The 14,833-nt window shown below is 36.3% G+C and overlaps 3 protein-coding genes across 3 annotated transcripts; all 3 read left to right on the forward strand.

Moving 5' to 3' along the window:
- Nucleotides 1-1,876: 1,876 nt before the first annotated feature.
- On the forward strand, nt 1,877-10,002 carry LOC135682846 (UPF0538 protein C2orf76). The gene is made up of 5 exons (XM_065197917.2): nt 1,877-2,050; nt 4,084-4,134; nt 5,370-5,407; nt 8,941-9,022; nt 9,811-10,002. The coding sequence occupies exons 1-5, from the start codon at nt 1,921-1,923 to the stop codon at nt 9,885-9,887; spliced, it is 378 nt and encodes a 125-aa protein (XP_065053989.1). The 5' UTR covers nt 1,877-1,920; the 3' UTR covers nt 9,888-10,002.
- On the forward strand, nt 5,414-8,932 carry LOC135682839 (uncharacterized). Its single transcript, XM_065197909.2, has 2 exons — nt 5,414-6,179; nt 6,456-8,932. Exons 1-2 carry the CDS (start codon nt 6,041-6,043, stop codon nt 7,898-7,900), a joined length of 1,584 nt encoding a protein of 527 aa, XP_065053981.2. The 5' UTR covers nt 5,414-6,040; the 3' UTR covers nt 7,901-8,932.
- A 148-nt stretch (nt 10,003-10,150) lies between the features above and the next one.
- LOC148958237 (retinal homeobox protein Rax-like) lies at nt 10,151-14,789 on the forward strand. The gene is made up of 3 exons (XM_089113217.1): nt 10,151-12,813; nt 13,094-13,266; nt 14,421-14,789. The coding sequence occupies exons 1-3, from the start codon at nt 12,648-12,650 to the stop codon at nt 14,691-14,693; spliced, it is 612 nt and encodes a 203-aa protein (XP_088969343.1). The 5' UTR covers nt 10,151-12,647; the 3' UTR covers nt 14,694-14,789.
- Nucleotides 14,790-14,833: the final 44 nt, after the last annotated feature.

Below are 14,833 nucleotides of genomic sequence, written 5' to 3' on the forward strand. Positions count from 1 at the left end.
AGCAAATCATTATATGAACTTTTATGATCATTATAGAGAAACCTTATGACGCATTCTTGTTATTTTTCTATCTTCTGCAATGATTTGGAAGATGAAAAGTACCAAACCAAGGGGCAATAATAGAAATTCGAAAATACAAAACTCTGAACTAGGATCTTTTTATCCTGAAACCCAATAAACGTCTTTAATCTTTTGAGAACATTTAATTATGTTGCAATTTTTTGTAAAGAGACGAAATATGTGGGTCGAAATCAAGTCTATAGTCCAAAGTGACTCCTAAAAGTTTCACAGTCTCCTCAGATTTGGTTATTATACCCCTAATGTTCATCTGTTCTCCACTAGTATTTCTTTGGTTTTTTCTGAGCAATAAAGCATGGAGTTTTTCAGGGTTGGAAATCATTTCATTTTGTTTTAGCCAGGTTAAAGCAATTCTGGTTTCTATTTCCAAAATATTGATAAGATCGAGCATTTTAGCTTGTGGAGAAATTAGCGAGGGTATTATCATCAGCATAATTATGAGATTTGCCTGTTTAACGAAAAGGAATAAGTCATTAGTATAGAAATTAAACAGGATTCGGCCTAGCACAGTCTTCTAGCAGCCGTATTAAGACATGCTGGGTGCTATATCCTCGTCTGTAGGCTGCGATAAAAACAGAAAGTGTGTTGAGTCTAAGTGTTGAGTCAGTTGATGCTTCAGGACTTCTTCGTATATCTTGCAAATGGTGTTAAGAACACTACATGGACGGAAATTCCTCGCATCGTCTGGGAATTTAGTATTTCGAATGCTGCAGTTTATTCCCATAGTTAATGCGGCTGAGAGTTCATTCGAAGCTAGAGATACGGTGGTATCTGATCCTCTCCAGTAGATTTCTTTCCGTCCAGGGATTTTAATAGTTCTATAACTTCTTGATTGTTTACTTCATGAAACGAAAATGTGTTTTGATACTTGTTCATGATTTTGAATGATAGCTATGATGCTATGGTGGTTTTATACTTGCCCAAAATTAATCGAACAATTTGGCGGTCATCAGAAATTCCAGTATCATTAGCAAGGTAAACGGGCTTCTTACCACTGGATTTCTCAACTATGGTTACATAGTAATCATTGAAGATCTCTGTCAGCTTCTGGTCATTGTTATAACAGTGTCTTTTTTTAACAAGAGAAATGTCGCTCCTTATTAGTCCACCTTTATTTGAAAGAAAAGGTTTTACGAGATCCCAAAATTCTTTATTGGAAAGTGTACCATTTTTTGTCGCCTCTTGAAAGTGGTTTTAGGGAGCTACAGGAGGCTATTTGTTCGAAAGTCACGTTGAATATGCTATTTTCCCATTGAAGAAAACAATGAAACTGAGAAGAAAAATGAAAAATGAAAAAAAAAAGAAAAGATAAAAAACAGAAAATGTACCTCACATTGAAGAAATCACAATTACCAATTGCCTTCGATGAGATCTCAATTTTGGTATTAAAAATCATTTGGCCGGTTCTTCTAGCTACTAAATTTAAGGGCGTGGCCAGCAAATATTTCTTTAAGGATTCGCACAAAAATCACTTATTTCCATCAAAATGTACAGTGATAAATTTTTCTTTGGAATTAGGTGTGAATCAAGATTCTCGAAGGTTTTCAAGGCCTGTGGTCGCAGAATTTTTTAATTTTTACTTGGATCTTCTTTTTAATATGATCTAGGAAAACATTCAATCTATCAAGGTCTTTTGGGATTCTGAGCAACATTTTTTTGTTAAAATTGGTAAATTTGACTCATTTGTGGTGGTTTTATATAGTTTCGGGTGGTTTCGGGTGGTTTTGTGTGATTTTGTATGGTTTAGGTTTAGGTACCTATGAACTCAATGATTGCTATGTTTTGCTATGCTTTGCTATGTACTATGTATGACCCGTGAACGAGGTTGCAGAACACGATAAAATGTCGGATCAAGTTTGCGTTACTGTTCGACTAATCCGTTCGTTCGAGTATAAAAACATTCACAATTTTGTATACCATGCAGTTGACATTGAACAAAACGGGTCGCTTTTCCTATCTTTTGTAAAGGAAAGTAAGTAAGAATTTCTTTTAATTCTCAGATTTCATATCAATCAGAGATAGAGATCGATATGCCTGCTAAACACTTCTAATGATAGTAATAATTTTCATATCATATGAAAGCGATTTGACACAGGTCAATTCAACATGTTGAAAATTACCCTTTACAGCGGCTGTGATTCCCCTTATACGGAAGAGGTAAGGGATTCCAAGGGCCATGGGAGTAGGTTTCAAAAAAAATTTAATTTAACAACAAAAATTTAACAAGCAATCCACAGCTTTTATTTCATGACTGAAATTTTATCTGCTGTCAGATTGCAAAGTTTTGGTATCTGTAGATACTTCTTCTTTGATTTATTAAATGTTTTGCAAACCAAAGCAGTCAAAAGCAGGGATACCTAACCAGAGATGAAAGTATATACAAAGATATCCTCTACTTGGAATACAAATTGAACGAAGTTTTTTACCCTTAAAAGAAAAACCCGGTTAGCTCGAACAACAAGTGACAAAAATGTTCAGCTATTAATTATCATAGCAATGATAATTCATTTTTTAAAATTGAAGTGAACTTAGTTTGTCCAACAATGATTAACTTGCAAGGGACTTGCACTCCTTTGCCATCTCAAAAGTTTACACAATTGCCAGTCACCACAGCCACACAGGAATTAAACAAATCTGCCCTGCAAAAGAAGAAGATTGTCTTTGCAAATCTGCCTGTCTTTCCTTTTGGTCCTACAATAGTTTCATTTTTCTGTACACATACTCTTGTGTGCTTAATTGTGGGGGAGGGTCATATTGCATTTTCAAAATTTTTCACCCTTCATAGCATTTTATTATGACCCCCCCCCATTTTATGGAAATATCGATGGACGACCAACCCCCTAATTTGATTATCAACCGTCCATATTAGACATTTTAAACTTCTCAGAAAAGAAATGGTTTGGCTCCATACAAAACTCTTTTTAAGAGAAAATAAATCAGAGTTTTAAGTTTCAAAAACGCTTACTCATTGTCATCATCCATATTTAAATTGTCTTTTTTGACTTCAAACTAGTACTTAGTTTAAAAAGCACATGAACTTACAATATCTCACCCCCCATTTTATTTTCACTCCCCCCCATTTTAGATGCTTATTTACGATTTTCCCTGTAGTTCATTTATTATGACCCCTCTGCTTTATGAAAATCTAGGAAATTGTCCAACCCCCTCTTTATTCGACCCCCCTACAATTAAGCACACAAGAGTACTGCAAATTTGTGTTTGGCTCCATCACAATCTTCAATTCCTCTCCAGTCTTGGGCTGCCAAATAGTATGATAAACATGGTACCCTTGGATAAAAGAATTCATTTCCGGTTCAGTTGTGCTTATAATGGGTATTTCTTCTGTTACTGCTACTTTGACACCAGCAATAGAAACAAAACCATTGTCGTTTGCTATTTTGCCATGAAAAAGCACTCAAAAATATAAAGCAAACTTCATTAATAGACTATTTTAGTTCAGTTTAATGTTTAACAAAGCTTTGGACACAAATGAGTTCTTTTCCCTGGCTCATATTCTTTATTTAAACACAGATGACCCCTTTTTCATCAAAGAAATCCAGAGTCCAGATATCTCAAATTCCCACTGTTAAACAAATTTCATTTCCTGTGCAAGTTTGAGATAGCGGGACTCAACTGTATCACAGAAGGTTACATGTGATACCAATTTTCATGTTCTAATTTACCTAAAGCTCTCTAAATAGATTTGGCCTGTGAGCTGAAAATTTTAATTCAGTTCTCTAAAGCCCTTGTAAATTTGGGTTGAATTTACAAACAAGGTGGAAAGAAGTGGACCAAGGAAAATTGGAAAGTATTTTCAATGGAGCCATTAGATGTGAGTTATTTTCACAGGTGGATAATCCAAAGGAATAAGGAAAACAAAGAGGAAATGTCCCAAAGATTCCTGACTTCACATTGAGAAAAACCTTGTACCTGCTTAAATTATTCTTTCACTTTTGAAGGAACTTAAGTTGTATCTAATAGCATATTTATTATTTATATGAGCAGACATCAAAAGCCGCAAAGGATTGCCACCTCCTGTGAAGAACCATGTTTATGGTAACTATATAAAAATATAAATATACATATTTATATGTTATAGTAATTATCATATTGCTGGCTAGAGTGCTCAACTTATCGGAGCGATTAGATGATTGTTCACACATGAAACTCAGAGTTGTGTCAAAATAGTCTATTTATTTTAGTCTATCTAAATATTTATATATATATGTGCAGGCTTTAATTTTTTCACTGTCACAATTCCAAGCTGCTTTGTTTCACACTGCTTGGCAACTTGTGAACAAACACTTAAGACTTAAGGTTATGCATAAGTAGGGGACTGCAGATGCTAGGGGGTGTAGCCCCACCATGTATCCGACAATGTAATAAAATCACACAAGAAATCATATTGCCCTTTGTATTTAGCAGGTTTAGTCTCTTCCAACCCCCTCCCCACTTCCCATTTGTAACATCTTTTGTGATCCCTTCTAGTAGATTTTCATCTTATAAATTTGAACAGATACCGTATTTACTCTAATATTCCCGCTTTTCTTATATTCCCGCATCTCTAGTAATCCCGTTTGTATTTCATAGATTGTAAGAATAATCCCGCCTCCCCTATAATCCTGCATGCGGGATTGAAACTTTTAATTGGCATTTGCTATTCTTTACACACTTTGTATGGGTTGAAAATCAAGGATTGAAACTTATGCTTGGAGTGAATGGGTTAAATCACACGATAATGTACGGGAGAGGGCAGGGAGCTGTCTTATTTTGCAAGTTTATCAAACATCCAAGTCTCGCAGCATAAAAAGACGTTTGATTCTTTGACTTTGTACTACTGTCTATAAAGCACAATATCTGCTGTCTTGTCTGTGAAAATAAATATCCCATCCCCCATTTAATTTTAAGCCCCTATTTATGTTGAAATCGCATATTTTTTCTCTGATTTGCCACAATCATGTTTAAGAGACTTTTTTGTTGAAGCAGTATCCTCAAACTAGACTTCAAGGCATTGAAAAAATAATCCCGCCTCTCCAATAAACCCGCCTCTCAAATAATCCCGCCTTTTTTTGTTAGGTTGAAATGCTAATCCCGCAGCAAGAATATTAGAGTAAATACGGTATTCAGCTATTTGAACAAATGCCATTCTTCAAAAGAACCCAAGGATAGATCTGGGTTTTAACCAACAGATTTCAACTTTGCACACGAAGTTAACTTCATTGCTGTGAACCTATGCAACTATTTACTTAATGCAGGCTAAATAGATACCTAATTATTTTTTTTTCTTTTAGATGCTATGAAAATCCAACATAAGGCACATGGTTATAAAGTATGTATTATAACAAACTCTTTATTATTTACCACCATTAGTCTGCAAACTGTGAGTTTAGCTTCCAAATTTAAAGAGTTTCAATATTTGTTTCTTTCCTGGAGATCAGTTTTTGAAAACTTTTGGATAACTTTATTTTTCAATCAAACTCCTGATTTTGGTCTCTACCCTTATATATTTTATGAAGTTCCTACACAATTTTTTGTTTAGTGTTGCAAAAGTGGCTGAAATGATGCTAATGCTTTTTTGTCATTGTCCAACGTTTTATTTCTGTTGTATGTTAGACGACAAATACTGTTTTCCAATTTTCGTTTCATCTTGAAAATTCGTGAAACAAGGACTGAACTTAGCGTTTTCAATATTCTAGAAAGTTTCTTTTTGCTGCTTTTCTTGAAATACATTTGGTAGGTTTTGAGTTACTTGTAGCTGCAGAATGATTTTTAGCGAATGATTCAATGGGTTGACGATTTCTGCGAAGCGTTTTTTGACGTTTTGACGTCAAATAACATAAACTGTTATTTCTAGAGAGAACTGCTTCGTTTTTTCTGCAACAAATAATAATTGTAAGCACATGTTGTGGGTATTTTTATAGAGCTTTGAAAGAAGATTTTCGTATCAAGTGCGTTATTTTTGATGGCAGCATTTTTCTGCCCTTATTGTTTTTTGTATGAGAAATTTCAGAACAGCGTTGAGCTTGAATGGCACGTGCTTAAGAAACACGGAGAGCACTCTCTTGTATCACTGTTAAAAAGTCGGAATAGGACGCCTGGATGTGAGTTATTTTCAAATACTTATCAACTTGTTGTTAGAAAAGATGCTTTCTAGCTCGCCATTGGTTTTGTGTTCAAATTTTGTACTTAGCGGACGGAACTACATAAAGTTTTAAATAAATTCGAGTTCAAGTACGATTTTTTGATAACATTGTAAATATTATTCCAAAATAATACGTAAAACAGCGACAACAGTGACATCCGTCATTCATTGACTAGGTTTTAGGAAATAAAGCGCAACTCGTAAATCTTCATTGGAACCTGTTTGTTCCTTTTAGCTAAGACTGCAAACTGCAGAAAAGATCGACAAACTGCAGAAAAAGATAACTCTGGGCAGAAGAAATCTGTGCTTGATAGATATGGCGAACTGAAGGCTGCGGTAGGCATTAAACCATTCATTGAGCGCGGATCACACAATAGGATCAAAGTGACGTTGCCACCATCTTGTACTGGTAGAGATATTGATGCAAGTGAAATTGAAAGCCCTAGTAGACATTCATTACTGTCAGAAAACTTACAGATTGAAAAGCTTTCCGTGGGTGATGGGGATGTCGCGTTTACGGACTCGATTTGGTCACACGGAGGAGCAGGAGGTTTGCCGGATATATGTCATATAAAATTTAGTGATATTTTTAGAAGAGTGAGGAGATTTCTGGAGAAATTTGCGCATTTTGAAGTATGCATGACAGAAATAGCTAAGGAGATGAAAGAAAAACCTATCTGGCAATGTTTAGGAGAGAAAATGATAGAAACAAAACAGATGGTATTAGAACTCAAAGAATTGTATGAGGATTGGCACGGACTGGAATGTTACATGACTTCTAACTGTAATCTTGATACATTACAAGTAAAGAAAAAGTGCATGTATTGCAGCAATGAAGCAACACAACAACCGAAATCAGACATGTTGAGGATCAGGAAAGGATTTGAAGAAGAAATCTGTACTAGAGGTAAAGAAATTCATTTAAAGAACGATAAGGCCATTGGTGATAAGGGAGCTTTAGAAGATGAGAATATATGCATGAGCGGGAATGAAGTCTGTGTACAGCAACAAGAGGCATTCGAAGATGAATTCCAAAAAAGCAAGTCGCCATTGATGGATTCAGGAAATACTAAAAGGGAATTTTGTCTCTTTGGTAGTAGAGGCTTTATTGGAAACGAGGCGAATTTACAGAGGATGGTCAATGAGCTCGATGAAGAAAATTTCTCTTTAAGAAGAGAAGTATCAAGAATACGTAAATGCTTGAAAGATAAAGATCATAGGAGAGATGCCAATGTCATTAAGGACCTTCATTCGAAACTGCAAGTTGCTCAAGAGGAAAAGCGTTTTTTGGCTGAACAGAACAGCAAACTGTATGCGGCTATCTCAGACAATGGACAGCTGATTGAAAGCTTACAAAACCAATGTGAAAGTCTTGCGTTTATGAATCAAAAGTATTTTGAAGACCTTTCTTTGTTAGGTAGTAAAGTTGATGGTCTGAAATGGGAAGTTGAATTTCAAAAGTCCTACAGTTCTGCAATTGAAGAAAGAATTGTGGATTACGTAAGTTCGAGGAGGAAAGAAGGTCACAAAGCTGAATTGACGTTTGATCAGGTTAAAAAGAATTGCCAATTCCTTCAGAAGTCTTTGAATGTAAAGAATGAGGATCTTCAGGTGTTCAAGAATGCACGTTTTACAACGACTAAGAGGAAACAAACTTTTCAAGACGAGTTAAGATTGTGAGAAGTATTAAAGAGATTGTCAGTTAAAGGAAGGAGATGAAATCTCATGATATCGTGCTTTATGTCTTAAAGTAATTCATTTTTTATTGTTGATCAGATTAGTTTTGATACGAATTAAAAATCTTTATTGCACTTTGCCAAAATTCTGAAGTATAGTTTGTTGTCTTTACTCTTTATACGAAGTACAAGAGCGAACCCTTGCATTGTACATACGTAGTAAGTCAAGATTTTCGGTAAAAAATGCAGAGTCATGCTTAATGCATTTAGTTTTTACAGTGTTTGAACTGATTTTTCGAAGCGTTTATTGTAAAAACGGACCTATGTTTAGAGTGTTGTTATTTTGTGGAGAGTAACCCAGCCATTTTAACCTTGGACAGTGTGTCTCAGGGCTGAAATATTGGGAAAATTAAATATAGCTGCTTTGCCAATATCAGTCAAACTAGATGAGGTGGTTCACGCATACTCAGATGCGCTTTGAAAAATATTAGTGAAATACAAAATATAAAATGAAATATTTCAGTGTAGATTATGTTTCACAGGATCTGAGCATAGCAACTGGTAACACCAGGTCTATTTTTGGGTGGTGCAATACTTTTTGAACGTAAGTGTAGAAAGCCGTATAGAGACAGTATCCCTCCTACCTCCAGGTGCCACACCTTTTGAAATAGTGTTGAGCTGGGATCTGCTACCATCCAAGATCAGGATTGGCAAGCCCGCCGAGGGTTTTTTTGGTGCCTGGGGCTAAAAGAAAGCTTGGGCCTTTTATGACGTAATTGGTTATTGTTGTGATTGTTATTATTGTTGTTATTGTTCGGATTTTCGTTTTAACTTTGTGGGGCCCCTCACAGCTGGAGCTGGGGCAATCTTCTACTTCCCCCCTGTCGCTGACCTTGAAGACAGGCTTGAAGTTTCTACGGGTTGTCATCCAAAATTGAAGAAATTTTAATAAAACATTTAACAAAATTAGTCCACAGTGTTCAAAACGGTTTTAGGTATTTATTGTAATGTGGAGTCCTCTATTCTTTAATTTTCTTATTCTAGTCTTCTGATCCAGTGATAAACGTGGAAAACGATGAAATGTTTTTCATAGACCTGAATAAAACATTAAAAGAAAACGGAGTTGGTGAGTGATATTTTGATATTCTTAGCCTCTCTAGCAACTTGCTACAATAGGACATTTTTCAGTTGGCCACCCTGTGGGTCCTCTTCTGGTGCCCAAAAGGTCTTTACCGTTTAACTAGTAAAAATGTTAAACGCAGTAAAGCAGAAATTGTGCTTTTAGTAGCAGCAAATTGCTTTATTGCTCAGATCTTCAGTTTTCAAATTCTGCTTTAATTCAAATTCTTGACAACCTGCTAAAAAACAACCGAGAATTCAACCGATATTCGTGACAGTTCTTTCTGTTGTTGTGTTTGCGTCGCATAGCAAAGTTGATTATCTCTTATCTGTCATTGCTGCTCTTAACGTCAGCGGTAAATTACTGACTATATGCGCTGACATCCGGTCTAAAAATTCATGGATTCAGATTAAATCGTAAAAACCGCGTGAAATTGTCGATTATTTAGATTGAATCGCATCATGCATATTTCTAAAACTAAACAATCCCTTTGTACAAAATATTTTCATTTAGTATTTTAAACCACCTAAGGTAGAATTGAAGTTTTCTATTGTCATACACCACCCCTACCTGTTATTTTGAAGTACTTGATAATTGTGTTTTTTCTATGATTGTGTAGAAGTTACAGAGGCATTGATAGTAAGCTCAGGCCCGAGGAAAACTGAGATTGATGCTAGGCACCCGTTACCCTAAGCATTTGTTTAATGTCGCTTTTTTGACCTGGGTCAAGTTGTAATCACCCCAGCAATCCCCTTCTCGGTGCCCCTGGTCGTAATTATTTTCTTTTTTCTTAGAAAATGAGACGGAGATATCAGTTTTCAACCTTGGAGAATACAGACAATATCAGAAGAATCCTGAAGTGAAATGGTAGAAGTGTTCTTGGCTTAAAAAAAGAGCGCTCAACCAGCAGATTCTTTATTACTTGCGTCTTCGTGATGCTTCAATGTTGTACAACATGTACGTTTCTCAATCTATGATATTAGCGATCCCACAAGTACTCCATTCTGAAAACCTTTTTCATTAATGTGATCCACGCCTAGGGGTATTCAAAGTCAACAGCTCGGTGGGCTAGACCGAGAGGCAATTCACTATTGCAGATAGCGTACGAGATTTTGCCGTAAACAAAAGGATTTCTGGGGATTTTGAGACAAAACAATAGGATTTTCACCAAAGGTGTACGAGATTTTTTAGAGTGATTGGGGCTAGACTTAAGATTTGGCCATGTGAAAAGAAAAACAAAAGAGACACTCTTCTCGGGACACCTTTCCTATTCTGTGATATCATTTTGAAACATGTGAGAATGTATGGGAATAACAAGGCCAAAGTGGCGCATTTTGCTCATGAAAAAAATTTGATTGCAAAATCACCTTTCGTGTCAAGTTTGTCGCCAGGTTTTGGAACCGCCGCTGTCAACATTTGTAGGCAACCAGCAACCCGTTTGCTTTTGCCACAGAAAGTTTGATATCAATGCTTTCTACAGTTTATTCGTTTAAACGAGAGACTGCTTTGGTGCAAATATTGTATGACCCTATGACAGATAATTCAAGGGTAGATACCCAACTACATGGACGGAAAGAAATATTTGATGCTGGCGATGTAAAGAATTATGACAAACGATTGCTGTGATGCACTATTCTTTGGTGCATCATGTAAAGGAGGAATGTAACAAGGCAAGTAATAGACGGAAATACTGATAATTATGATAACAATAATTGTAGGATGCACAGGACCATTTATGTTGATTGCTGGCGACATACTCAGCGTACCTTTTAATTTGCGATTAGATTTGAATTAATGACATTCGATCCTTCACAAGACCTTGTCTTAAACGAGCTAGCCATCTTTTCGATTTGTGAAGCTTTTTGTCGTACAGTTTTGCAGGAAAATTACATGGAACAAAAAGAAAGCAAGCAATTAAGCAAGCAAGCAATTTATCAAGCAAAAGAAAAGGTCTTGTTTCCGTCTGGGTGGAGTTTTAATGCTGATGTGTTTGCAACAGACAAATTCTTTTACTTTATGGCAGAGTAGATTGCCATATCAAATTAATGACTTTTGGATTAAGTTGTAACGGAAATGAACAGCGGAGCTTCGTCTCCAGATCAACACAGTAGCTACCTTGTAATTGTTATGCGTAACAGAACTACGAAAATATAGCTATTATTATTGGGTCCGGAATATGATATTTGCTGTGGAGATAGACAGCTGCAAGGTGTTATGACAACTGAACCAACCCGCTGTTGTTGCTGTGCATCTGTTCTGCGCATGCTCTTTGATTTTTGGATATGACCCCGTCATTCAAGACCTGCAGTTGAACGTCTCCTCGCATATGTTAGATACTTGTTCTCAAATAAGATATTATTAAGTAATTGTGTAGTTTATGAAACAGATATCTTCAAAGAGATTTCTCAATAATTGACGTTATCCATTCCTGTTGTCTGTTATAAAGAAAGGAGAGGGTAATGGTAGGGTGACCGCTTTTTCACAGAACTTCTGTTAATCTAAACTCAAAATCTGAGTATGAGTAAATATCCATAGGTTCAAATTTCCTACTGCTACCCATGTGCCTTGTCAGAACTCATATCTTGCCTAAAATTCCCAAAGTTTCGCAGACACCACAGCCTTCCCCCACCTCCACCTCCACCCCCCTCGACCCAAGCATCAAATCAGACTTTGTGTATTTGCCGTAAGCCGTATCTTTTAATTTGAGTTAACTTGCTCAAACCTAGCTTGAATTCGTTATATTTTTGTGTCTATAAGTAAATTACTCCACGGAATGCAAATGAGAACAGTTTATCTCTTACCATCGCTTTATATTTTCTTTTTCAAAGAACGCAATGCAGACAAGCAATATAGATGTCACCTGAAATTAGATTCCTTTTTTGGTTTATAATTTGACATTTGTTTTTCAAAACAAAAACATGTTTCCGGAAACTCTGCTATTTTTCATGCCTTGCTCCTTGCCTTAGAGTGAGATGCCGGATTTACCTTTTCAACCGCCCATTTTAGTTGTTGTTGGAGCCATGCTGAAGGATAACGCTTCCCTTTGCCCGGACACACTGCACCCTGCTGCAATTTGTATTATCTACCACAACAATTATAATTGTCTACCAAAACGACGAACTCATATTTATATTAATAATGCCTCATCGATGTTGCATTGAAAAATTTAGAATATCATTTTTCTCGTAAACCAGCAAATCTTAATCTCAAAGCTTAGGTGAAATTTAGATGCAAAATGTTAGTGCTATCACTCATTTTTAAACTGCTCTTAATTTGTGAACTGTCCCATTAGTGTTCAAATTTTGATACAGTCACAAAACCTAGCTTCCGGGTTTTCTATAGCAACATATTAATGAAATCATCACAGAAATGACAATGAGCGAAATGAATTCTGCTAATTAGAGTGTTAGCCACCTCGCTAAACACGTAAGCGATATTGGAGAGGATGAGGGATAACAAATTGTCTTGTAATTGTTTGTCTTTGTTTTCTTGAACGTAATAAATCTATAGCGTAGGCTATTTAAATCAATGTATGTGCTTGGTAATGTGACAGCCAACAGCGCAGTGTGTGGTACCCTTACATGTTTCTAGAAAAATAGCCGCGCGAAAGAATACTTGATTTGTACGACCAATGATGAAGCCAAGAAATACCTCATTTATGGTGGAAGACATTCTGGGTCTTAACAGAGGGAAAGATAGGTTCAAAAGTACTACGAAACAGAGGGGAGAGATCTGTAATATCATTGGGGAAAGAGGTGCTGATAAAACACTCTTGAAATCAGATGTAAAATCGAAAGGTAAAACAACTGCTAACGAGTTTCTTGTTGTAATATGTGTAGACATGGAACAACGCCACGATTTTCAGAAAGCAAGATCACTGCTAGAAATTTAAAGTGTTTTTCGAATGTCATTGTACCTTCACCCTCGAATGATTATATTATTGTACGATTCAAGGGCATATAAACCTAGGATATTCCCTAATCTGGTAACATAAGGCAATGAAAATTGCTCTATATATAAAAGTCAACTTTGAATGAGCACCTTGTAGTAAGTACGATATGAAACTTGTTTTTCTAGAGGCAGCAAAGAGAAAGCGCAACAGATGTACACCAACGAAGAGTCGCCAATGTTTCTCAACAGCAGAGGTGAGCCAACTGGAGCAACTCTTTGAAGAGACGATTGGATACCCCGACACCAGCACAAGGCGGCAACTGGCCCTCGAAATGCAGGTCTCGGAGGCGAAGATCCAGGTGAAGATTGCTTTAACTTATTTATGTCTAACAGACTTAAACATTATACCTTTGATATACCTAATTTTTATAGGGGAATGGTGAAAAGTTTATCGTCTAATTTCGTCCCGTTTTGAAGCCGGTAACAAAATTCCGCACTTTAATCACATTTGTTTCTGCATTTGAATTGGAGCCCAATATTCAAAAGTTACCTACCAATAAACACAACATCGGATCATCGCAAAGTTGCTATTTCCGCGATGACTTTGGGTTTTTTCCGTTATAATTGCCTTTTGAGGGTACTTGCGTAGACATCGGAACAAGTTTTTTTCTTTTCGGTATTTTGTTAAATAAAGGTAAGGAAAATTGTGACATTCAGCAAAACCTTTTTCGCTAAAAAGTGTTCAAGAAGCTTTCCAACACTTTCGTGAAAATCTTTCGACACGCCTTGGTGAGTGCGACCAGTTTCTTTGAAAAGAAAAGTCCTTGCTTCGGAAATTAAAAGAGCAAGTTATGTTGTCCGTTTTTCGATTGCATCAGAATAATTTAAATCCTCATGGTTAGATGACAAGTTGCTAGTCGCTACGAAGATTAATACCCAACTTTTTTTTATGCTTTGATGTATAGAAAATGTGTAAGTACGGAGTAGCAACTTAGAACTCTTTTCTATATACCAAAAGTATGTACAGTTCAACTCATACGACATCAAGCACTTCCTGATAGGCCGGTAACAGTAATTTTCAACCCTTTCATTAAGCTTTCCTTAAGTTATATGTTAGCTTAACTGAATTAATTTGTTTCACTACATACAAAGGGGAGTATGACCAGTAGCAACGGCAAACGTTGTTTTCCAGTATCTCTACCCCGAGAACCGACAGCTCGTAGACGTAATACTGTAAGACGTTATGATTTAACGTTCAACGCTTGTAGACGTAATACTGTAAGACGTTATGATGTAAGACTTTTAATTTTAAGACATAAGGCTTTCAGACGTAAGACTGTGATACGTAATGCATTAAGACAAAGAGCCGTAATATGTAAGGGAGTAAGATATAAGACAATAAGACGTAGGGCCGTAAGACGTAAGGCAGTAAGACGTAAGAGAGAAAGACGTAAAACGTAAGGATATAACAACTATATTGTTAATAAACATGTCTTTGATTTTATGTTCTTAGATTTGGTTCCAAAACAGACGTGCTAAATTCAGAAGGCAAAAAAGGCAACAAGCAAGACATCTCAACAGCTTGCGCTCGCGTTATGATGTTCCAACCAATAACAACATTTTGAACAATTCTTTATCAAGGAGCTTCAATTTTATGAACTATTTACGTTTGATGTCCCATCAAATGAAATACCCTCTTATACAAAAGAATCGTGAAATCGAACACAGCCTGCCAGTATCAAATTGTTTTATGGAAAGCCAAAAACCATCTTTTGCCTGGTCATAGTTTTGAGAGCTCTGGAAAAAGCTAAAAGTTCACAGGTAAATTGACGGCAGAACCGAAACATGTCCATGATCATAAGCTGTATCATACCTTCCAATGTTAGTGGTGTTGATTTGTCAGGACACTCGCAACTTGTGGTCTCG

This window comes from Rhopilema esculentum, chromosome 16 (genome assembly GCF_057945365.1).
Source record: "Rhopilema esculentum isolate cy_ngs chromosome 16, ASM5794536v1, whole genome shotgun sequence".
Taxonomy (NCBI): Eukaryota; Metazoa; Cnidaria; class Scyphozoa; order Rhizostomeae; family Rhizostomatidae; genus Rhopilema; species Rhopilema esculentum.

What these genes read in the sequence shown, in the direction of transcription:
- LOC135682839 (XM_065197909.2), top strand. Translation starts at nt 6,041, where the DNA reads ATGGCAGCATTTTTCTGCCCTTATTGTTTTTTGTATGAGAAATTTCAG. An exon ending in TCGGAATAGGACGCCTGGAT is followed by an intron (nt 6,180 to 6,455) that starts GTGAGTTATTTT and finishes TGTTCCTTTTAG; the next exon opens with CTAAGACTGCAAACTGCAGA.
- LOC148958237 (XM_089113217.1), top strand. Translation starts at nt 12,648, where the DNA reads ATGATGAAGCCAAGAAATACCTCATTTATGGTGGAAGACATTCTGGGT. An exon ending in ATCAGATGTAAAATCGAAAG is followed by an intron (nt 12,814 to 13,093) that starts GTAAAACAACTG and finishes TTGTTTTTCTAG; the next exon opens with AGGCAGCAAAGAGAAAGCGC. An exon ending in TCTCGGAGGCGAAGATCCAG is followed by an intron (nt 13,267 to 14,420) that starts GTGAAGATTGCT and finishes TTATGTTCTTAG; the next exon opens with ATTTGGTTCCAAAACAGACG.
- LOC135682846 (XM_065197917.2), top strand. Translation starts at nt 1,921, where the DNA reads ATGTCGGATCAAGTTTGCGTTACTGTTCGACTAATCCGTTCGTTCGAG. An exon ending in TGTGAAGAACCATGTTTATG is followed by an intron (nt 4,135 to 5,369) that starts GTAACTATATAA and finishes TTTTTCTTTTAG; the next exon opens with ATGCTATGAAAATCCAACAT. An exon ending in ATAAGGCACATGGTTATAAA is followed by an intron (nt 5,408 to 8,940) that starts GTATGTATTATA and finishes TTCTTATTCTAG; the next exon opens with TCTTCTGATCCAGTGATAAA.